This window comes from Bos taurus, chromosome 3 (genome assembly GCF_002263795.3).
Source record: "Bos taurus isolate L1 Dominette 01449 registration number 42190680 breed Hereford chromosome 3, ARS-UCD2.0, whole genome shotgun sequence".
NCBI lineage: Eukaryota > Metazoa > Chordata > Mammalia > Artiodactyla > Bovidae > Bos > Bos taurus.
In genome coordinates this window covers 32089315-32114285 of record NC_037330.1, presented here as the reverse complement: position 1 = coordinate 32114285, position 24971 = coordinate 32089315, and the positions used below count along the sequence as shown (strand labels likewise).

Genomic DNA, 24971 nt, shown 5'->3' with positions numbered 1-24971 from the left:
AAATTTACCTGCTATAAAATATTTGCAATGCATTTTAGAGCATTACTGATATAGCTGTTTTGAAATAGTATGTCTCTATCATAAAAGGCTTCCTTTGATAACATAGCCACCCCACCAAAAAGTCTAGTTAATACCTAATTATTAGGACATCAGTTGGGTGGGGCCTCAAGCTAAGCTGCCTGTGATTGCAGGATTATGCCAAGAACTACTGGAAGGACAATGGGCCCCAGCTAAGAAGCTCATAATTGGATTCCCAGTCTATGAACACACCATCATCCTGAGTAACCCTTACAACCACGAAATTCATGCTTCTTCTACTGGCCCTGGCTCTCCTGGGTCCTCTACCAGGCAGTCTAGGTTCTGGGCCTACTATGAGGTATGCTCTTGGAAACCATAGAAAGAAGGGGATAGGTGGGTTTCTCTTAGTCCATAAATTTAACATGATAAACAATATTCAAACACTTCTTGGTTCATTTAACTAGTGGGGCTACTAGTGGACACTCATAATTATTTGGCAAGGAGGCTAGATAAGCACTCATATTGGCTGCTCTAGTTGGACCCCCCACTAAGGGCTCTCATAGGCTGGATTCCAAATAAGAGAAAGTAAGAAAAAAAGATATAATCAATGAGATTATATCAACTTATAAATACTTCTAAGGAATTGCCAAGGTATTCTTTGATTTGAGAACTTCTCCCCAAAGTGAAAAAAAAAACAATCTAAATATGAGAAAGAATCAAAATCCTAAATTATCTTTGGTATTTTTTCCTATTTCTAAAAAAAATGCCATTGAGATTTCAATAGGAATTACACTGAGTCTGTAGGTTGCTTTAGGTAGTGTAGACATTTTAATACTATTAATTTTTCCAATTCATGAACACAGATGTATTTATTTGTGTTTAGTTTCTTTCAGCAATGTTTCATAATTTTCAGTGTACAAGCCTTTAGCTTCCTGGATTAAGTTTATGCCTCAATACTTTATTCTTTTTGGTGCTGTTGTAAATGGGATGTTTTCTTAATTTACTCATGTTGTTTATTGTTCATGTATAGAGATGTAACTGATTTTTGTACATTGATTTTGTATCCTGCAACATTGCTGAACTGGTTTATTAGTGCTATTTGTGTGTGTGTGTGTGTGTGGTGGGGGTGGGTATTTTTGCTTCCCAGGTGGTGCTTGTGGCAAAGAATTCACTTGCTAATGCAGGAGACAAAAGACTGAGGTTCAATCCTTGGATCAAGAAGATCCCCTGGAGGAGGGCATGGTAACCCATTCCAGTATTTTTGCCTGGAGAATCTCATGGACAGAGGAGCCTGGTGAGCTATAGTCCATAAGGTCGCAAAGAGTCAGACATGACTGAAGCTGCTTAGCAAGCCCTCCCAGCAGATAAGCGCCAAAAAGCTATTGGACTTCCCTGGTGGCTCAGATGGTAAAGAATCTGCTTGTAATGTAGGAGACCCAGGTTCAAACCTGGCAAAGGTAATGGCTACCCACCCCAGTATTCTTGCCTGGAGAATTTCAAGAGCAGAGGAGCCTCTCAGACTACAGACCATGGTAAGAGTCAGCTACAGTCTCATGGGGTCGCAGGAGTTGGACATGACTGAAGTGATTTCACACACAGAATGCACGTGGAATATTTTGGGTGGAAATATTGGTTTTCCTACATATAAGATTGTGCATCTGCAAACAAATAATTTTAATTATTTCTTTTTAATTTGAATGCTTTTATTACTTCTTTTTTATTGAGATATCATTGACACATAACATTGTGTAGGTTTAGAGGCCAAAGAAGGAGGGATGTGTGTGGTAGAACACCAGCAGAGTCAGGTGTCTGGAAAACCAAGGAAACAAATGTATCAGGAGAAGAAAGTGATCAATTGTGTCAAATTCTACTGATATTTAAGTAGGATATTTAAATGATATTTAAGTAAGATGAGGTCTGAGAACTGACGATTAGATTTAACAACATCACAATAAACTGTGGAAAATTCTGAAAGAGATGGGAATACCAGATCACGTGACCTGCCTCTTGAGAAACCTGTATGCAGGTCAGGAAGTAACATTTGGAACTGGACATGGAACAATAGACAGGTTCCAAATAGGAAAAGGAGAGCATCAAGGCTGTATATTGTCACCCTGCTTATTTAACTTCTATGCAGAGTACCTCATGAGAAACGCTGGGTTGGAGGAAGCACAAGCTGGAATCAAGATTGCCAGGAGAAATAACAATAATCTCAGATATGCAGATGCCACCACTCTTATGGCAGAAAGTGAAGAGGAACTAAAGAGCCTCTTGATGAAAGTGAAAGAGGGGAGTGAAAAAGCTGGCTTAAAACTCAACATTCAGAAAACCAAGATCATGGCATCTGGTCCCATCACTTCATGGGAAAGAGATGGAGAAACAGTGGAAACAGTGTCAGATTTTATCTTTTTGGGCTCCAAAATCACTGCAGATGGTGAGTGCAGCCATGAAATTAAAAGACTCTTACTCCTTAGAAGAAAAGCTATGACCAACCTAGACAGCATATTTAAAAGCAGAGACATTACGTTGCCAATAAAGGTCCATCTAGTCAAAGCTATGGTTTTTCCAGTGATCATGTATGGATGTGAGAGTTGCACTATAAAGAAAGCTGAGTGCTGAAGAATTGATGCTTTTGAACTGTGGTGTTGGAGAAGACTCTTGAGAGTCCCTTGGACTGCAAGGAGATCCAACCAGTCTACCCTAAAGGAGATCAGTCCTGAGTGTTCATTGGAAGGACTGATGTTGAAGCTGAAACTCCAATACTTTGGCCACCTGATGCGAAGAGCTGACTCATTTGAAAAGACCCTGATGCTGGGAAAGATTGAGGGCAGGAGAAGAAGGGGTCGACAGAGGATGAGATGGTTGGATGGCATTACCGACTCAATGGACATGGGTTTGGGTAGACTCCGGCAGTTGGTGATGGACAGGGAGGCCTGGAGTGCTGCAGTTCATGGGGTCGCAAAGAGTCGGACATGACTGAGCAACTGAACTGAACTGAATTTCATCAATAGGGTGCTTTCCTGGTGGCTCAGACAGTAAAGAATCTGGCTGCAATGCAGGAGACCTGTGTTCCATCCCTGGGTAGGGAAGATCCCTTAGAGGAAGAAATGGCAGCTGACTCCAGTATTCTTGCCTGGAGAATTCCAAGGATAGAGGAGCCTGGTGGGCTACAGTCCATGGGGCAGCATATAGACACAATGGATCGACTAACACACACACACACACACACACGTCATCAGTAAGAGTCAGTTTATTACATGCCTTGGGCCTGAGTAGACTAGGTTTAAGAGAGGATAAAGGTAAAAGGATAGTAGACAGAATACACAAACCTGTCTGAGTGTGTCTCAAAGGGAAGAGGTTAGAAGTAAAAGATAATGCACACTGGAAGCTGAACTTACTGATTTAACTCAGTTTTAGACATATGAAAGATAAAAATTTTAAACTTTTTAATAATTTTTTAATAAAAATTTAATTTAAAACTTTTTCAATAGCTCTCACCTCTCACCTCCCGATTTTTATGTTATTATTATCATTCGGAAACCAGGAGCGACACGGCTCCGTCAAAAAAATTTAACATCACCTTTTTATAGTACAGCTAAAGTCATATTTGAATTAATGTGTTGTCCCCCGGGGACTTAGCAGGTAAAGAATATACCTACCAATGCAGGAGAAAACAGGAGATACGGTTCAGTCCTTGGATCGGGAAGATCCCCTGGAGGAGGGCATGGAAACCCACTGAACTATTGTTGCCTGAGAATTCCATGAACAGAGGAGCCTGGTGGGATCCCTGTGTCAATGGGATCACAAAGAGTCAAACGTGACTGAGCGACTAAGCTTTCACGTATCACCAGTACTTATACTACAGCTTCTCTAATACTGAACTCTTCCTTTGTTTTGGCTTTCTTTGCTGAGAAGGGCTTATGCTGCCTTCCATTTTTTTTGCATGTATGAAAAAGCCTGACTTTTGTCTCTATACTTGATCATTAGCTTGTGGAACATAAAAGTTGTGGCTCACTTTTTTCCAAATTTTTTTCACAAGTTTTGTAAGTATTACTCCCCCACCCGCACCCCCTGGCATTGCATATTGAACTAGTTTTTTTGCCTATGGTTTTTTTCATTTACTTTTTGTTATTGTTGTTGTTTACTGGTTTGCAGTGAATAGTTTTTTCAAATAGTGCTGTGGCTGCAACAGTCCTTGAGTTCATTCATATTTGAGAACATATACTTTATACTTGAAAACTTTCTGGTGAAGTCCAATAAGACAGGCTAATATCTTCTTTTCCTCAAAACTGTTCTCTCTGCTTTACCCTTTACTTCAGCAACTCAGGCAGCAACCAGTTCTGCATAAGCTCAGTCATCTTTTGAAGTTGTAGATCTGTGTGTTGCACTTCTTTCTTCCCATCCTGGGGCTTCTCAGATACAGACTTCTACTGAAACATGGACAAACTAGACTTCAGAGGAGTTAATGTCATTCCTGGGGATCAGGGGACCATGTTGTCTCCATCTTTCTTCCCTGATAGTCTTAAAACACATTTCAAGGACTCCTAAGAGAGTCCCAAGGGATTGAGCATTCAGTTGTCCCAATTAGTGGGCAACTCAAAAATATACTTTTGTACTGGCCCTCCTTCTTCCTGTTTCACTCCTCTATCTATTCCTCCTGCTCCAAATTCCACTTTCAAATAATTTATTCTCACATGATCTGCTTTCAGGTAAACTTGGTTTTAGATGGTAGGTATTGGTCCATTGTGTTCTGGCACTGAATATAGTAGTGAGGATGTTTGAGGCCAATGGATACTTACTATGCCTTTATCAACCCATATCTTCTAATTATCAGTACCTTTCTCCTTCCAGTGCCTGAGGAGAGACTTATTTATCCTTGAAGTTCCATAACTCAACTAGGATACACTTTGATTATGATGGTTCTTTATCATTTGCTCCTAGAAGACAGTTGAAAGGAAAGGGTTAATTTAACCAATACCCTGCAGACTAGTTTCCCAGAAAGAAATTTGGCCTGATGCCTCTGAAAACCAGATGTAGCCTAGGATTTGACACAGTCTATCTTGGCAAAAAGCTGACATGTTAGACCAGGGCTTCAGCCAAGTTTCCACCAAGTAGCAGTGCTGTAATCCTAAGGGTTATATATATCACACCAAGGGAAGGCCAAGTGTTCTCACAATCAATTAACAGTGAGATAGTGGGTAGAGCTGAAAGCCAAGGTTTTGCAACACCATTCTGCTATTAGGTCCTATTCCTTAATCTCACTAGGAAGACTTTGGTTTTTAAAAACTAAAAAGTTAAAAAACCACAACATCCAAAGTCCAGGGTCTCCCTCTTAGGCCTAGATTTGCTCTTTATTAGATTGTTGTGTAAGCTGCAGTCCATGGGGTCCCTAAGAGTCACACAGGACTAAGCGACGTCACTTTCATTTTCCCCTTTCATGCATTGGAGAAGGAAATGGCAACCCACTCCAGTGTTCTTGCCTGGAGAATCCCAGGGACAGGGGAGCCTGGTGGGCTGCCGTCTATGGGGTCGCACAGAGTCTGACACAGACTGAAGCGACTTAGCAGCAGCAGCAGATTGTTGTGTGGGGTAGTTCCTCCCGGCCGCCGCTCCTGGCCTCGGGTCGGGGGCGGGTAGCTCCTCCCAGCGGTTCCTGCGCCGTCGCAGCCTGGCACTCTCGGCCGCTGCCCCTGACCTCGGACGTGGGGTAGCTCCTCTCGGCCATGCTTGTGCGCTGTCGCAACCACCCACGCTTGTGTTCTCACAGATCAGTCGTGTCCGACTCTTTGCGACCCCATGAATCGCAGCACAATCTGTGAATAGAAGAGAAGTGAAAAGCAAAGGAGAAAAGGAAAGATATAAGCATCTGAATGCAGAGTTCCAAAGAATAGCAAGGAGAAATAAGAAAGCCTTCCTCAGCGATCAATGCAAAGAAATAGAGGAAAACAACAGAATGGGAAAGACTAGAGATCTCTTCAAGAAAATTAGAAACACCAAGGGAACATTTCATGCAAAGATGGGCTCGATAAAGACAGAAATGGTATGGCCCTAACAGAAGCAGAAGATATTAAGAAGAGGTGGCAAGAATACACAGAAGAACTGTACAAAAAAGATCTTCAATACCAAGATAATCATGATGGTATGATCACTGACTTAGAGCCAGACATCCTGGAATGTGAAGTCCAGTGGGCCTTAGAAAGCATCACTACGAACAAAGCTAGTGGAGGTGATGGAATTCCAGTTGAGCTCTTTCAAATCCTGAAAGATGATGCTGTGAAGGTGCTGCACTCAATATGCCAGCAAATTTGGAAAACTCAGCAGTGGCCACAGGACTGGAAAAGGTCAGTTTTCATTCCAATCCCAAAGAAAGGCAATGCCAAAGAATGCTCAAACTACTGCACAATTGCACTCATCTCACACATTAGTAAAGTAATGCTCAAAATTCTCCAAGCCAGGCTTCAGCAGTATGTGAACCATGAACTTCCAGATGTTCAAGCTGGTTTTAGAAAAGGGAGAGGAACCAGAGATCAAATTGCCAACATCTGCTGGATCATTAAAAAAGCAAGAGAGTTCCAGAAAAACATCTATTTCTGTTTTATTGACTATGCCAAAGCCTTTGACTATGTGGATCACAATAAACTGTGGAAAATTCTGAAAGAGATGGGAATACCAGACCACCTGACCTGCCTCTTGAGAAACCTGTATGCAGGTCAGGAAGCAACAGTTAGAACTGGACATGGAACAACAGACTGGTTCCAAATAGGAAAAGGAGTATGTCAAGGCTGTATATTGTCACCCTGCTTATTTAACTTCTATGCAGAGTACATCGTGAGAAACGCTGGGCTGGAAGAAGCACAAGCTGGAATCAAGATTGCTGGGAGAAATATCAATAACCTCAGATACGCAGATGCCACCACCCTTATGGCAGAAAGTGAAGAGGAACTCAAAAGCCTCTTGATGAGAGTGAAAGAGGAGAGTGAAAAAGTTGGCTTAAAGCTCAACATTCAAAAAATGAAGATCATGGCATCCGATCCCACCACTTCATGGGAAATAGATGGGGAAACAGTGGAAACAGTGTCAGACTTTATTTTTTTGGGCTCCAAAATCACTGCAGATGGTGACTGCAGCCATGAAATTAAAAGATGCTTACTCCTTGGAAGGAAAGTTATGACCAACCTAGATAGCATATTCAAAAGCAGAGACATTACTTTGCCAACAAAGGTCCGTCTAGTCAAGGCTATGGTTTTTCCTGTGGTCATGTATGGATGTGAGAGTTGGACTGTGAAGAAGGCTGAGTGCCGAAGAATTGATGCTTTTGAACTGTGGTGTTGGAGAAGATTCTTGAGAGTCCCTTGGACTGCAAGGAGATCCAACCAGTCCATTCTGAAGGAGATCAGCCCTGGGATTTCTTTGGAAGGAATGATGCTAAAGCTGAAACTCCAGTACTTTGGCCACCTCATGTGAAGAGTTGACTCATTGGAAAAGACTCTGATGCTGGGAGGGATGGAGGGCAGGAGGAGAAGGGGACGACAGAGGCTGAGATGGCTGGATGTCATCACTGACTCGATGGACATGAGTTTGAGTGAACTCTGGGAGTTGGTGATGGACACGGAGGCCTGTTGTGCTGTGATTCATGGGGTCGCAAAGAGTTGGACACGACTGAGCAACTGAACTGACTGAACTGAAAGAATGTAAAGGGGAAAAAAAAGTTTGTCCTTTCTTCCTCCTTGAGAATTGCAGACCCTTCTCTCCTTGGAGACCCCCGGACTTGTTATCAACCTGACTAGGAATTGACTATCTCAGTATCTATCCTAGTTTATGGAAGAAAATAGCAATTTGTTACCAAAGGGATGAGTGCAACTAGGCTGATTATTTGGTGAGTAAGATGGAAAGAAAAATAAGGGACAACATATCCAGAATACAGTATTCCCTCCTTGTCTGTGGTTTCTCTTTCCATGGTGTAGTTTACTACTGGTCAAGCATGGTATAAAGCTATTAAATGGGAAATTCTAGAAATAAACAATTCATAAGTTGTCAATTGTGCACCATTCCTCTTTAAGTAATGAACTCTTGTGCCATTTCTCTTTGTCCTGCTCAGGAGCCCCAACATCAACACTGTCTTATCCTGACATCCAAATATGGACATTGTCATGGCTTTGGATTTAGGATCACCCCAAGCAGATGATCCTCTTTCTGACATATCATCAGAAGGTCGAGAATAGTCTAATGTTATTTCATTCACCACACTTTAACTCATTGAGTAGGCATTTTGTCATCTCATACCATCACAAGAAGTATGAATATGGTAAGATACTTTGAGAGATCATATTTGCATAACTTTCATTACAGTTCACTCAGTCGTGTCTGACTCTTTGCAACCCCATGAATACAGTATATTGCTATAACTTTCTATTTCCTTAGTAATGTTGTAGATCTCTTACTGTGTGTAATATAAATTAAGCTTTACCATAGAGATGTAAGTATAGGGAAAAAAAAACCAATATATATAGGATGTGCTCATTTCATATGCTAGTAAGGTTATGTTCAGAATCCTTCAATTTAGGCTTCAGTAGTACATGAACAAAGAACTTCTAGATGTACAAGTTGGGTTTTAAAGAAGTAGAGGAACCAGAGATCAAATTGCCAACTTTCATTGGATCATATAGAAAGCAAGGAAGTTCCAAAACAAAAACAAAAACAAAAACAAAAACCCATCAAACTTCTGTTTCACTGACTACACTAAAGCCTATAACTGTGTGGATCACAACAAACTGTGGAAAATTCCTAAAGAGATGAGAGCACCAACTCACCTTACTTGTCTTCTGAGAAACCTGTGTGCAGCTCAAGAAGCAATAGTTAGAACTGGTCATGGACATGGAACAATGGACTGGTTCAAAATTGGGAAAGGAGTAAGTCAAGGCTGTATTTTGTCACCCTGCTTATTTAATTTCTATGTAGAGTAAATCATGTGAAATGCTGAGCTGAATGAATCAGAAGATGGAATCAGGATTGTGGAAGAAGTATCTACAATCTCAGATATATAGATGATACCACTTTAATGGCAGAAAAGTGAAGAGGGACTAAAGAGCCTCTAGATAAGGGTGAAAGAGGAGAGTGAAAAAGCTGGTTTAAAACTCAACACTCCATAAACTAAGATTCATGGCAAGTAGAAGTGGCAAAAGTGGAAGCAGTGACAGATTTTCTTTTCTTGGGCTCCAAAATCACTGTGCATGGTGACTGCAGCCATGAAATCAAAAGATGCTTGCTCCTTGGAAGGAGAGCTATGACAAACCTAGACAGTGTGTTAAAAAGCAGCAACATCACTTTGCAGACAAAGGTCTGTATAGTCAAAGCTGTGGTTTTTCCAGTAATCATGTATGGATGTGAGAATTTAGCCATAAAGAAGGCTGAGCACTGAAGAATTGATTCTTTTGAACTGTGGTGCTCAAGAAGACTCTTGAGAGTTCCTTGGACAGCAAGGAGATCCAACCAGTCAATCCTAAAGGAAATCAGCCCTAGATATTCATTAGAATATTCTGTTGGATTGGTGCTGAAGCTGAGTGGCCATCTAATGCGGCCATCTGATGTGAAGAGCTGGCTCATTGGAAGACTCTGATGCTGGGAAAAGTTGAGGGCAGAAGGAGAAGAGGGCAACACAGGATGAATCGTTAGATAGCATCACCAACTCAATGGATATAAATTTGAGCAAACTCTGGAAGATAGTGGAGGACAGAAGAGCCTGGTGTACTACAGTCCTTGGGGTCACAAAGAGTGAACACAACTTAGCTACTGAGTAGCAACAACAGCAATATTTAGGATTTGCAATATCTGCAATTTTAGGCATCCATTGGAGATCTTGGATTTTATCCCTTGTGGATAAGGGGCTATTTACTGGACAGAATTATGAGGTATTCAAAATAATACCTTGTTTCTAAAAGATTGGCTGTAAAATATTCGATCAAATGAAGTAGCACTCAGGGGCTGTCATAGTCAGGAATTCCCTGGCACCTCCTGACTTGATGATTTGGAAGCATTTGCTTTCTAATTAGAATTAGTGTCCACATGTGTCCGCATTAAAGGGATAGTTCTATTATTGCAATGTTTACTGTGACCAGAATTGTGTCCCCCTAAATTCACATGTTGAAGCTCTAAGCCTCCTGTGACAGTATTGGAGATAGGGCCTTTAAGAAGAGAATTAAGGTTAAATGAGGTCACAAGGGTGGAGCCCTAATCCAATAGAACTGGAAGAAGAAGAGACACCAGAAATCTCTCCTTCTCTCCACCAAAGAAACAACCAGAAGGTGGCTGTCTGTAAGCCAGGAAAAGAGCTTTCATCAGAACCTAAACACTGTCAGAAACATGAACTTTCCAGCTTCAGGAACCATGAGAAAACAAATCTCTGCTATTTTAAGTTTCCCAGTCTATGGTATTTTGTTATAGCAGCCCAAGCAGACTAAGACAATGTCCAAACATAATCTGATACTATTTCATGTCTTATTACCCACAGAGGATGGGGTCAAGGGAATGCGCTTAACACAAACTGCTTAAGCCAGGTGTTTACTTCCAAATGGTAGACTAAGTGGATTGTTTGCCCAGTGATATAAACGTCCTGAATAGAGCCGTCCCAGAAATAGTTGATCTATTCTCCAGCTGTCTGGTAGGAACCTAGGAATCGAAGGACAGAAAGCTTTCTGGAGCTGAACAACTATAATCTGGGAACCCAATCCAGGTCTCTCTTCCCACACATTCCATAATCTTTTTATTTCCCCAACACTGATTCTAGACAACTATAAAATCAGGACTGCACTCTCTGCTAAAGGGTTCGTAGAGGCTAACCTGGGTTATTGCTATCTCTACCTGGATGTTGAGGGTCTACCCAACTGCAGCTGTGCCCATTGCCTTTACCCTGCTCTGGGTCCAAAACTTACTGTGTGACACTGGGTAGCCATTCTTACCTGGTGCTGGTACAAATGAAACCCTTCAATTATTCCATGACTCATGGGAATGGTCAAGTGTTGATGCAGGATTCCTACCTAGGTATGGGTAAAATAACATAAATATTTATGGAAGAAGAAAACCCCTTGCTAGTTGGGAAGGAAGCATCTGAAACCTGAGCTGCTGGATGTGATGCATTTCCACTTTCACTAGATCCTCCCAGGACAATTATCACTTAGGTTGCCATGAGTTCTTTGGTGCAACTCTCATAGGTTGTGGACGCCTCTGCTAATCTTTATGATACTACATCTATCGTCTAGAATACAATGCAGTCAGGGAGAGCTAGCAAGCCATTCTAGGGTCTCCTAATGTTACTATCCTTCTAAAAGATTCTATTGGGTTACACCACTCACTACCTGCCAATATAACTGAGTGTCAGTGAAGGATCCTGTGTCCCAAGGCCAAGTAGTCTTCAGAGCAGAAATTTCCTTCCTTCTGAGATAGTACTGGCTATCTGATCATTGGAACTGACACGGGACCAGTGTTGTAGTCATTAGTCAGTTACTTCTTGACCTTTGTACTGCATCTTCCAATGACGGCTTTATTCAGTCCCTGTAATGCTTATGTCCATTAGTAAGGAAATAGTCACTGACTGGTTGATAGAATACTGGAGTGGGTATCCATTCCCTTCTCCAGGGGATCTTCCCATCCCAGTGATCGAATCCAGGTCTCCCACATTGCAGGCAGATTCTTTACCTTCTGAGCCACCAGGGAAGAACGATTCTGGATATACATGACAATTTCTGTTCTATGTAATGTGCCCATCAGGGGTTCTTCCTTGTGAATGAACATCTTCCTCTATTGGCCTCAGGCAAATGAGACTTGCACCCTGCAGAAGATTCACCCAATCATTCTTAGCTTTCCAGGACTCTGTGGCCATTATTTCTCCTGATTCAAAGAAGTCACCTTTCTGTGAGGTAGAAGTCATAATGCTCCTCACCTTTACTTGTAGTCTCATCTTTGGATGATAAAATGCAGAAGAGTTAACTTAATGTGATGTATGGCAGTAGTAATTCTAGAAGATATTGGTAAGATGGAACAACAGCCCAAGAGATGAAACAAAATTAAATAGATAATCATCAGCTCCTGTATTTCATTTAAATTAAATTGAAATCATTATACATTAGTTGATTAATTCCTTGCAAGGCTAAGAACTTTACTAGTCACTAGAGACATAGAGATGAATAAAAAGGAACTTACCTGTCAGCAGATGTGGGCTAAAAAGAAATGACACAAAACACAAAGCTGTGCATAATGAAATTTTGCATAAGGTTACAAAAAGTCAGTTTCCCAAGTACATATGAGCAAGAGTCCATTTTACTTGAGTCCATTTCATATACAGGCTCCATATGAAGCAAAACTGTGGTAAAGTTGCTGCAAGAGATAATAGTCTTAAGCTGCATTAGTAAAAATATTGAATTCAGCAAAACAATAAACAAACAAGTAAATAGAAAACACAGAACTAGGAATCAGAAGCTCTGAGCTCAAGTTCTGGATATGTATTTTACTGTGTAACTTCAGCAAATTCTCTTCTCAGTTTCCCCATCCATTTATAGGAACAATAAAGAAACGACAAAGTCTAATTTACCTCCCTACTTGCTCTTGATAGAGCAAACTGATGCCACTGCTTTGGAAAAGAAATGTTCAGCTAAGTAGTAACTAAAAAACCTCTTGATGAAAGTGAAAGTGGTGAGTGAAAAAGTTGACTTAAAGCTCAACATTCAGAAAACGAAGATCATGGCATCTGGTCCCATCAGTTCATGGGAAATAGATAGGGAAACAGTGGAAACAGTGTCAGACTTTATGTTTTTGGGCTCCAAAATCACTGCAGATGGTGACTGCAGCCATGAAATTAAAAGACGCTTACTCCTTGGAAGGAAAGTTATGACCAACCTAGATAGCATATTCAAAAGCAGAGACATTACTTTGCCAACAAAGGTCCGTCTAGACAAGGCTATGGTTGTTCCTGTGGTCATGTATGGATGTGAGAGTTGGACTGTGAAGAAGGCTGAGTGCCGAAGAATTGATGCTTTTGAACTGTGGTGTTGGAGAAGACTCTTGAGAGTCCCTTGGACTGCAAGGAGATCCAACCAGTCCATTCTGAAGGAGATCAGCCCTGGGATTTCTTTGGAAGGAATGATGCTAAAGCTGAAACTCCAGTACTTTGGCCACCTCATGTGAAGAGTTGACTCATTGGAAAAGACTCTGATGCTGGGAGGGATTAGGGGCAGGAGGAGAAGGGGACGACAGAGGATGAGATGGCTGGATGGCATCACTGACTTGATGGACGTGAGTCTGGGTGAACTCTGGGAGTTGGTGATGGACAGGGAGGCCTGGCGTGCTGCGATTCATGGGGTCGCAAAGAGTCAGACACGACTGAGCAACTGAACTGAACTGAAAGTTTAAGATGCATGTGCTGTTTCACTCAGGAATCCCATTCCCAGGTGCACACACAAGAAATCTCAAAATGTGCACCCAGAGTTGGGTAGAGGAATGCTTACAGCAGCAGGTAAGGGGGGAACCTGGGGAAAAAAAGAAAAAAAAAAAACAAAACAACACATGTTTTTCTAAACAGAAAGGATAAGGAAGTTGCAGCATATTCATATAATGAAACACCATACAATTGTGAAAATAAGTAAACAGTTTGCACTTGTAACAACTTGGATGAATCTCAAAAACTTAATCGTGAGCAAAAAATGAGAAATAGAAGAATACATATGATACTACTTCACTTACATAAAATCAAAATTAATGAATATATTAAAACTGAATAACAAACTAAATGTAGTAATTATTATAAAATGAATTAACATATTTCTTAGGGATACATATGCATGTGTCATAAAATTATCAGTAAAGCGAGGAAATAGTTGGCATAAAATTCAGGATAGTTACTTACTCCAGGGGAGTAAGAAGCATCTAATGGGTAAGAACATTACAGAATAATATTCAAAGGTAATATTTTCTCCTTCAAACTAGGTGTTGGGGGAGTTCCCTCATGGTCCAGTGGTAAAGAATCTGCCTTCCAAAGCAGAGGACAAGTGTTAGATCCCTGATCAGGGAACTAAGATCCCACATGTTGTGGGGCAACTAGGCTCATTTGTGCCACAATTAAGAACTTGCACTCCACAATGAAGACCCAGCACAGCTGGGGTGGGGGTTGGGGGTGGAAGGAGCTGAAAAAAAGCCTGGGTGGTGGGATAGGTGTTTCATTTTAATATTTTTCTTTAAGGTGTATACCTAAACTCAAGTGTATGTTCCATTGTACTGTAAAATTGAGGGAGACTAAACATAATATAGGCTTATTGAAAAAAGTTGAATATGAGGAAATATACAATACCAACACTTTTAAACCTTTATTATTCTACAAATCTTATGATCATGGTAATTCTTTCCAACACTCAAGTGCTTAGATGGAAGGAAAGTTTGACAGAGACTCATATAGATCTCCTAAGTAGTTATTAAGAAGGGCTGTTACATCTGCAGGTCTTTATATAGGGCCAGGAGAATAATATTCAGTGGAAAATATCTCACTAAATCTAAACGGAGTTAGGTTTGATAGAGCCAAATACTAATAGGGTAAATCTGGGACTAGTGGTTTGCTGTTTTTTTGTTTTGTTTTATTTTGCATATCTTTGACATGACCTCAATTTGATACAATTCTAGCTCTTCATCCCAACAGTATTCTCCTGCATACCTTGTCCATAAGCCTCTTATCCTTATCTATCAGAGGGCAGACAGAAAGAAAACCACAATCACAGGAAACTAATCAAACTGATAAAGTGGACCACAGCTTTGTCTAACTCAGTGAAACTATGAGCCATGCCATGTAGGGCCACCAAGGACAGATGAGTCATGGTGGAGAGTTCTGACAAAATGTAGTCCACCAGAGAAGGGAATGGAAAACCACTTCAGTATTCTTGCCTTGAGAACCCCATGAACAGTATGAAAAGGCAAAAAGATATGACACTGAAAGATTAACTCTCTAGGTCAGTAGGTGCCCAATATGCTACTGGAGAACAGTGGAGAAACAACTCCAGGAAGAATGAAGAGACAGAGCCAAAGTGAAAACAACACCCAGTTGTGGATGTGACTCATGATGGAAGTAAATTTCAATACTGTAAAGAACAATATTGCATAGGAACCTGGAATGTTAGGTCCATGAATCAAGGTAAATTGGAAGTGGTCAAATAGGAGATGGCAAGAGTGAGGAATCAGTGAACTAAAATGGACTGAAATGGGTAAATTGAACTCAGATGACTGTTACATCTTCTACTGTGGGCAAGAATCCCTTAGAAGAAATGGAGTAGCCCTCATAGTCAACAGAAGAGTCTGAAATGCAGTACTTGGATGTAGTCTCAAAAACGACAGAATGATCTCTGTTCGTTTCCAAGGCAAACCATTCAATACCACAGTAATCCAAGTCTATGCCCAAAGTAGTAATGCTGAAGAAGCTGAAATTGAATGGTTCTATGAAAGTAGGGAAAACGACTAGACCATTCAGGTATGACCTAAATCATATGACCCTTATGATTATACAGTGGAAGTGAGAAATAGATTTAAGGGCCTAGATCTGATAGATAGAATGCCTGATGAACTATGGAACGAGATTTGTGACATTGTACAGGAGATAGGGATCAAGACCATTCCCATGGAAAAGAAATGCAAAAAAAGCAAAATGGCTGTCTGGGGAGGCCTTACAAATAGCTGTGAAAAGAAGAGAAGTGAAAAGCAAAGGAGAAAAGGAAAGATATAAACATCTGAATGCAGAGTTCCAAAGAATAGCAAGAAGAGATAAGAAAGCCTTCTTCATCAATCAATGCAAAGAAATAGAGGAAAACAACAGAATGGGAAAGAGTAGGGATCTCTTCAAGAAAATCAGAGATACCAAAGGAACATTTCATGCAAAGATGAGCTCGATAAAGGACAGAAGTGGTATGGACCTAACAGAAGCAGAAGATATTAAGAAGAGGTGGCAAGAATACACAGAAGAACTGTACAAAAAAGATCTTCATGACCCAGATAATCACGATGGTGTGATCACTGACCTAGAGCCAGACATCCTGGAATGTGAAGTCCAGTGGGCCTTAGAAAGCATCACTACGAACAAAGCTAGTGGAGGTGATGGAATTCCAGTTGAGCTATTCCAAATCCTGAAAGATGATGCTGTGAAAGTGCTGCACTCAATATGCCAGCAAATTTGGAAAACTCAGCAGTGGCCACAGGACTGGAAAAGGTCAGTTTTCATTCCAATCCCAAAGAAAGGCAATGCCAAAGAATGCTCAAACTACTGCACAATTGCACTCATCTCACACATTAGTAAAGTAATGCTCAAAATTCTCCAAGCCAGGCTTCAGCAATATGGGAACCGTGAACTTCCTGATGTTCAAGCTGGTTTTAGAAAAGGCAGAGGAACCAGAGATCAAATTACCAACATCCGCTGGATCATAGAAAAAGCAAGAGAGTTCCAGAAAAACATCTATTTCTGCTTTATTGACTATGCCAAAGCCTTTGACTGTGTGGATCACAATAAACTGTGGAAAATTCTGAAAGGGATGGGAATACCAGACCACCTGATCTGCCTCTTGAGAAATTTGTATGCAGGTCAGGAAGCAACAGTTAGAACTGGACAAGGAACAACAGACTGGTTCCAAATAGGAAAAGGAGTATGTCAAGGCATATTGTCACCCTGTTTATTTAACTTATATGCAGAGTACATCATGAGAGACGCTGGACTGGAAGAAACACAAGCTGGAATCAAGATTTCCAGGAGAAATATCAATAACCTCAGATATGCAGATGACACCACCCTTATGGTAGAAAGTGAAGAGGAACTCAAAAGCCTCTTGATGAAGGTGAAAGTGGAGAGTGAAAAAGTTGGCTTAAAGCTCAACATTCAGAAAACGAAGATCATGGCATCTGGTCCCACCACTTCATGGGAAATAGATGGGGAAACAGTGGAAACAGTGTCAGACTTTATTTTTCTGGGCTCCAAAATCACTACAGATGGTGACTGCAGCCATGAAATTAAAAGACACTTACTCCTTGGAAGGAAAGTTATGACCAACCTAGATAGCATATTCAAAAGCAGAGACATTACTGTACCAACAAAGGTTCATCTAGTCAAGGCTATGGTTTTTCCTGTGGTCATGTATGGATGTGAGAGTTGGACTGTGAAGAAGGCTGAGCGCCAAAGAATTGATGCTTTTGAACTGTGGTGTTGGAGAAGACTCTTGAGAGTCCCTTGGACTGCAAGGAGATCCAACCAGTCCATTCTGAAGGAGATCAGCCCTGGGATTTATTTGGAAGGAATGATGCTGAAGCTGAAACTCCAGTACTTTGGCCACCTCATGTGAAGAGTTGACTCATTGGAAAAGACTCTGATGCTGGAGGGATTGGGGGCAGGAGGAGAAGGGGACGACAGAGGATGAGATGGCTGGATGGCATCACTGACTCAATGGACGTGAGTCTGGGTGAACTCCGGGAGTTGGTGATGGACAGGGAGGCCTAGAGGGCTGCAGTTCATGGGGTCACAAAGAGTCGGACACAACTGAGCAACTGATCTGATCCGATCTGATGAAGACCTACAAGACCTTCTAAAATTAACACTCAAAAAATATGTCCATTACATCATAGGGGACTGGAATGCAAAACTAGGAAGTCAAGAGATACCTGGGATAATAGGCAAGTTTGGCCTTGGAGTACAAAATGAAGTAGGGCAAAGGTTAACAGAGTTTTGCCAAGAGAATGCACTGGTCATAGCAAACACCCTCTTCCAACAACACAAGAGACAACTCCACACATGGACATCACCAGATGGTCAATACCAAAATCAAACTGAAATAGATTGATTATATTCTTTGAAGCCAAAGATGAAGAAGTTCTATACAGTCAGCAAAAAAAAAAACTGGGAGCTGACTGTGGCTCAGATCATGAACTCCTTATTGCAAAATTCAGACTTAAATTGAAGAAAGTAGGGAAAATAACTAGACCATTAAGGTATGACCTAAATCAAATCCCTTATGATTACACAGTGGAAGTTACAAATAGATTCAAGGGATTCGATTTGATAGAGTGCCTGAAGAACTATGGATGGAGATTCATGACATTGTACAGAGGGAATGAGCAAGAAAAAAAAATGCAAAAAGGCAAAATGGTTATCTGAGGAGGCCTTACAAATAGCTGAGAAAAGAAGAGAATCTAAAGGCAAAGGAGAAAAGGAAAGATATACTCATTTGAATGCAGAGTTCCAAAGAATAGTATGAAGAGATAAGAAACCGTTTCTAAGTGATCAATGCAAAGAAAGAGAGGAAACAATACAAAGGGAAAGACTAGAGATCTCTTCAATAAAATTAGAGATACCAAAGGAACTTTACATGCAAAGATAGGCACAATAAAGGACAGAAATGGTATAGACCTAACAGAAGCAGAAGATATTTAGAAGAGGTGGCAAGAACACACAGAATAACTACACAAAAAACATCTTCATGACCCAGATAACCATGATGATGTGATTACTCACCTAGAGGCAGATATCCTGGAATGCAAAGTCAAGTGGGCCTTAAGAAGCATCACTACGAACAAAGCCAGTGGAGGTGATGGAATTCCAGTTGAGCTATTTCAAAGCCTAAAAGATGATTCTGTGAAAGTGCTGCATTCAATATGCCAGCAAATTTGGAAAACTCAGCAGTGGCCATAGGACTGGAAAAGGTCAGTTTTCATTCCAATCCCAAAGAAAGGCAAGCCAAAGAATGCTCAAACTACCACACAATTGCAATCATCTCACACGCTAGCAAAGTAATGCTCAAAATTCTCCAAGCGAGGTTTCAACAGTATGTGAACCAAGAACTTCCATATGTTCAAGCTGGATTTATAAAAGGCAGAAGAACCAGAGATCAAACTGCTAACATCCATTGGATCATTGAAAAAATAAGAAAGTTCCAGAGAAACATCTATTTCTGCTTTATTGACTATGCCAAAGCCTTTGACTGTGTGGATCACAACAAACTGTGCAGAATTCTTAAAGAGATGGGAATATCAGACCACCTGACATGCCTCCTGAGAAATCTGTATGCCGGTCAAGAAGCAACAGTTAGAATCAGACATGGAACAATGGACTGGTTCCAAATAGGGAAAGGAGTACATCAAGGATGTATATTGTCATCCTGCTTATTTAACTTATATGCAGAGTACCTCATGAGAAACACTGGGCTGGAAGAAGTACAAGCTGGAATCAAGATTGCTGGGAGAAATATCAATAACCTCAGATATGCAGATGACACCATCCATATAGCAGAAAGTGAAGAACTAAAGAGCCTCCTGGTGAAAGTGAAAGAGGAGAGTGAAAAAGTTGGCTTAAAACTCAACATTCAGAAAACTAAGATCATGGCATTTGGTCCCATCACTTAATGGAAAATAGAATGGGAAACAGTGGAAAGAGTGACAGGCTTTATTTTGGGGGGCTCCAAAATCACTACAGTTGGTGACTTGGACCATGAAATTAAAAGACACTTGCTCCTTGGAAGAAAAGCTATGACCAACCTAGACAGCATATTAAAAAACAGAGATATTACTTTGCCAACAAAGGTCCATCTAGTCAAGGCTATGGTTTTTCCAGTAGTCATGTATGACATGAAAGTTGGACTATAAAGAAAGCTGAGCATTGAAGAATTGATGCTTTTGAACTGTGGTGTTGGAGAAGACTCTTAAGAGTCCCTTGGATTGCAAGGAGATCCAACCAGTCCATCCTAAAGGAAATGAGTCCTGAGTGTTCTTTTAAATGACTGATACTGGAGCTGAAACTCCAATACTTGGCCACCTGACTCATTTGAAAAGACCTTGATGCTGGGAATGATTGAAGGCAGGAGGAGAAGGAGAAGATAAAGGATGAGATGGTTGGATGGCCTCACTGACTTGATGGACATGAGTTTGAGCAAGCTCCGGCAGTTGGTGATGGACAGGGAATCCTGGTGTGCTGCAGTCCATGGGGTCACAAAGAGTCAGACACAACTGTGTGGCTGAACTGAACTGAACCTTATAGAATCTCCTTTTCCCAGTTCAACCTAGGACACCAACTAGACCACTTTATATAAGGAAGCAATGCAAAGTAAATAGTAAGAGATTTCCATTGTGGACACCCCTAGCCTTTGCACTGAATCCAGGACCTGGTGCTTAAGATTTGTTTGATTAATTTTATCATCTACAAAATTGAAGTGACAGTAATAATTCTTTCATAGGCTAAATAAAATAATGTTGTGGAGCCCTCTGACGAACATTGTTTTTTAGTCTTGCAGTATTCACTCTCCATTCTTTTAGAATTTCATTTTGTGGCCAATCCAGATGGAACTTTAAATCCAAGTGCCCTGTTCTTTCCTTAAGCAAAAGAGTGGCTCACTCTCAAAGCTACACAATCACACTATTTCTCCCAGGACTTGGATTCTTGTATGGACTGACACATGAATAAAAAATAAAATTGGAGCTTATTGGTCCTAGGCCCACCTCCTACTTTGCTAACCTAAGAAATGTGATATTTGTTGTTATCAGTGGCACATCCCATGTTCTTATCTTTGATTCTGTGAGCTTCCTCATATTCTTGTAATATAATGTTTTGTGCTTGTGAGAGTTGGGTTTTTGGTTGTTGTTTGTTTGTTTTAGTCACTAAGTCTTGCCTGACTCTTTTGTGACTCCATGGACTGTAGCCCTCCAGTTTCTTTGTCCATGGGATTTCCCAGGCAAGAACACTGGAATGGGTTGCCATTTCCTTCTCTAAGGGATCTTCTTGACCCAAGGATCAAACCAACATCTCTTATGTCTCCTGCATTGGCGGGTGGATTCTTTACCACTGAGCCACCTGGGAAGCCCAAAGTTGGTTTTATTCACTTGCAAAAAATAAATTCTTAATAATATAAATATCAAGCACAATCTCTGGCATATATAGGTGCTTGTAGTGTTTGTTGACATTATTTTTATAACTGAAATCCCTGGCAGCACTTCTACCAAACTTTCTTTGGTCCTATGAGTGGGAACCTAATTATCACTGGGTGAATGGATACAATATAGTTTTTAAATGTGATGCACGATACTGGATGCTTGGGGCTAGTGCACTGGGACGACCCAGAGGGAGGGTATGGGGAGGGAGGAGGGAGGAGGGGTCAGGATGGGGAACACATGTATACCTGTGGTGGATTCATTTTGATATTTGGCAAAACTAATACAATTATGTAAAGTTTAAAAATAAAATAAAATTTAAAAAAATAAATAAATAAAAAAAAATAAAATAAAAACTAGTCTATATGTACAATAAGTCTGCTAAGTTGCTGGCATCCCATGATGGGCACTCATATATTCACCAACTGCTTTCCAGGTACTGTCATAAGACAGCATCATGGAAGCAAACACAGGCAGTGTGCACTAGAGGATATAAGTATTTCAGAGAAAGGAGAGATCATTGAGCTTCAAAGAGAGGATCCAACCTGGGCTTTAAAGAACTAATACTGTGGTAGGCAGTGAAGAGAAGGAGAAGACATTACATGCAAAGTATGGAAAGACAGTGTGAGCAAAGGCATGCAAAACATGTTGGGGACAAAGAATAGACCATTTTGGCTGAAGCAGAAATTTTTTTTATAGGATAATAGTAGTGCATAATGTTTAGGAGGGTGGATTGGAGTTAATTTTAAACAAAAAATTCTATACAAGGTCACAATGCAAATATTTCTATTAAAATAAACTCTTCAATATCATCACTACCATCTCTCCACAGCAAAAAATATTTTTGAACATTTTTTAGATGTAATTTGGACCTGTGGATTAGGGAGTTCTCACTGACCTCCAGAGAGTACATTTTGGGAACCATATGTTCTTAGATAAAATTACTGTATAATGATGACTAAGATTGCCTCACATTGGGTGGCTCAGAGGTAAATAATCTGCCTGCCAATTCAGGAGACAGAGGTTCCAAACCTGGGTAGGGAAGATCCCCTGGAGAAGGAACCTACTTCCTTCTGGTAACCCACTCCAGTATTCTTGCCTGGGAAATCCCATGGACAAAAGAGCCTGGTGGGCTACAGTCCATGGGATCACAAAGTGTCAAACATGACTGAGTGACTGAGCACACATGACTAAGATCATTTCAAAGAACAGGTGTGGGTAGAATGTTCATAAAGTAGCACCGAAAGTGAACACGAACTAAAAAGCCTCTTGATGAAAGTGAAAGAGGAGAGTGAAAAAGTTGGCTTAAAGCTCAACATTCAGAAAACAAAGATCACAGCATCTGGTCCCATCGCTTCATAGGAAATAGATGGGGAAACAGTGGAAACAGTGTCAGACTTGATCTTTTTGGGTTCCAAAATCACTGCAGATGGTGACTGCACCCATGAAATTAAAAGACGCTTACTCCTTGGAAGGAAAGTTATGACCAACCTAGATAGCATATTCAAAAGCAGAGACATTACTTTGTCAACAAAGGTCCATCTAGTTTTCATAGCCTTTTCAACAAAGGCTATGGTTTTTCCAGTGGTCATGTATGGATGTGAGAGTTGGACTGTGAAGAAGGCTGAGCGCCGAAGAATTGATGCTTTTGAACTGTGGTGTTGGAGAAGACTCTTGAGAGTCCCTTGGATTGTAAGGAGATCCAACCAGTCCATTCAGGGGAGATCAGCCCTGGGTGTTCTGTGGAAGGAATGATGCTAAAGCTGAAACTCCAGTTTCAAACTCATGGCCGCCTCATGAGAAGAGTTGACTCATTAGAAAGGACTCTGATGCTGGGAAGGATTGGGAGCAGGAGGAAAAGGGAACAACAGAGGATGAGATGGCTGGATGGCATCACTGACTCGATGGATGTGAGTTTGAGTGAACTCCAGGAGTTGGTGATGGACAGGGAGGCCTGGTGTGCTGCGATTCATGGGGTGGCAAAGAGTTGGACACGACTGAGCAACTGAACTGAACTGAATAAGATGAAAGTTCCTTAGGCACTGATTGTACAAATTATATAAGACTAATTCTACAAAGGAAAAATATTTAAAAACAACTAATACTTTCCAAGGATTTTTAGTGTTTACTTTCCAATAAATACATGCTTTGATGCCAGGCACGAAATAGCATAAAAACCTAATCATAATGTTTAAATGGATGCTTATCATGGCTGAGAACTGCCAAAAAACCTATCAAGCTTGTATTTTTCATGGTGATGGTCTCTACCACCCCGTTAGGAGACATGATGTTTTGTCTTTATTAAGCAGAGGAGGTGGTGAGGGGGAAGTGCAGGTTAGAAGTCCATGAGTGGTTGTTTGTAGGGGAGGAGATCTGTTGACTTACTGATTAGCTATATACACATCTGGATTAGATGCTCTCTGCTCGGAAGATATCCTTTGTGATGACCTGTTTGTCAGATGGTATAAAAGGCAAATCCAGGCTCTGCAAGTACTGACGGCAACCATGGCAAAACTTATTTTCCTCACAGGTGAGTCCGTAATTGGGGATGGAGCCTTATTCTTTTTTTTTTTTTTTAATTTAAATTTATTTATTTTAATTGGAGGCTAATTACTTTACAATATTGTATTGGTTTTGCCATACATCAACATGAATCCGCCACAGGAACCTTATTCTTACCTGATTTCTTTCCCTCTCTGGACCTGAAAGGCATGAAGTAGTCTTCACACATAGCTCTACGTTTTTCTATTCTTCTTTCATCATTTCAAATTTCCAAGGGAATCCTGACATACACAAATATGTCTGCTTCTAATCCTCTTCTCAATTGTCTATGGCAGCATTTCTATCTTCTTTGATGCCATGAGCACAGTCCTGAAAGAAAGGCTAGTTTTCTGCCAGTGCTTGTCTTACTCTCCCATCTCTTGTTGGGTTGTTTCCTTTTCTCTATTCATCTTCCTATGCCAACTCATTTTAATTGGTATTATTTTTATTTACATGTTTGTGTTTTTGGTCTATCTTTTTCAGAAATGGAAATCAGTAGGAACTGAGATACAGTTATGCAAGTTGTCTTTTTTTCTACTGTTTTCAGGATTATTCCTCTTTTATCCCTTACTGTTCTATTATACTGCTGATATATTATAAAAATATCAGAAATTCAATCATTTAAATGGGTAGATTCAGTACATTGTTTAGAGCCAAGCAGTATCCACAGCTTATTAGTTGCTCTAGAGCTGAGATTTACAAACTTTTTATAGCTTCAGCTTTTCCAGATGAGATCTCCAACTCAGTTTATAAAACAATCAGATCAAAAGTGCTCTGGTACACATGAGTTAATCATTAACTGACCAGGAGGCTGACTGCTGTGCTGAAGTTTACCTCCTCTGCAAAGAGTCCTTGGAGGAGTGCTGGACATCAGGGCCAATGCTAGCTCAGTGTTTGCCAAACTTCTCTGTTGCTGGGAATCTTCTGTGCATACTTGTTAAACTTTACAAGTTCTTGGCTTCATCCCAGACCCATTGAATAAGAAGCTCTAGAGGGCCCAGGAAGCTGTGTCACTGCCCTGTATAATTTAAAGATATATTTCATTAAAAAATGTGACTGTGAGCAAAAAAAAAAAAAAAAAAAGTGCTCTGGTAGAAGCCAGGGAATGCCATCTGGAGTCTTGCCTCACAGTTCCTAGTTCTTCTCTTCTGCTATAAGTGTTTTTAAAGTTGGTTTAAATAAATCCCAAGGCTCTGGGAGATACTGAGTTCACTGATTTAGAGGATGCTTTGTGTGTGAAGGCTGTATTCATCAGAGTTAAGGACAGTGAAGCATGGATGGGTGTGTAGTCACTGAGTAGAGTAAATTTTGGATAGTTTCAGTAAGTAGATCTTCCATAGATAGTAGGCTTCCAACTCCTCATTCAATAACATTTATTACTGACATGGAAATGGAAGAATAGGGAGCCATGCTCATTTTTGACTAAGAGAAAGGAATTGCAGCTTTATTGTTTGTTGTCATTTAGTCACTAAGTTGTATCCTACGCTTTT

At 40.6% G+C, this 24971-nt stretch overlaps 1 protein-coding gene and 1 long non-coding RNA gene across 4 annotated transcripts in view; one reads left to right on the top strand and one right to left on the bottom strand.

Moving 5' to 3' along the window:
* Positions 1 to 24971, bottom strand: part of LOC104971588 (uncharacterized) — a 64580-nt gene that overhangs the window by 20787 nt on the left and 18822 nt on the right. For both annotated transcript variants that reach the window (XR_009493899.1, XR_009493900.1), the window contains one exon: positions 3678 to 24499. This is a non-coding gene — a long non-coding RNA (uncharacterized lncRNA). The remainder of the gene's footprint in view (positions 1 to 3677; positions 24500 to 24971) is intronic.
* Positions 23363 to 24971, top strand: part of CHIA (chitinase acidic) — a 19853-nt gene continuing 18244 nt past the window's right edge. Inside the window, exon 1 of one of the 2 annotated variants that reach the window (XM_024984982.2) lies at positions 23363 to 23470. In XM_024984982.2, the coding sequence (XP_024840750.1) occupies positions 23446 to 23470 (25 nt within the window). In that variant the 5' untranslated portion in view covers positions 23363 to 23445. 2 annotated transcript variants of the gene reach the window in all.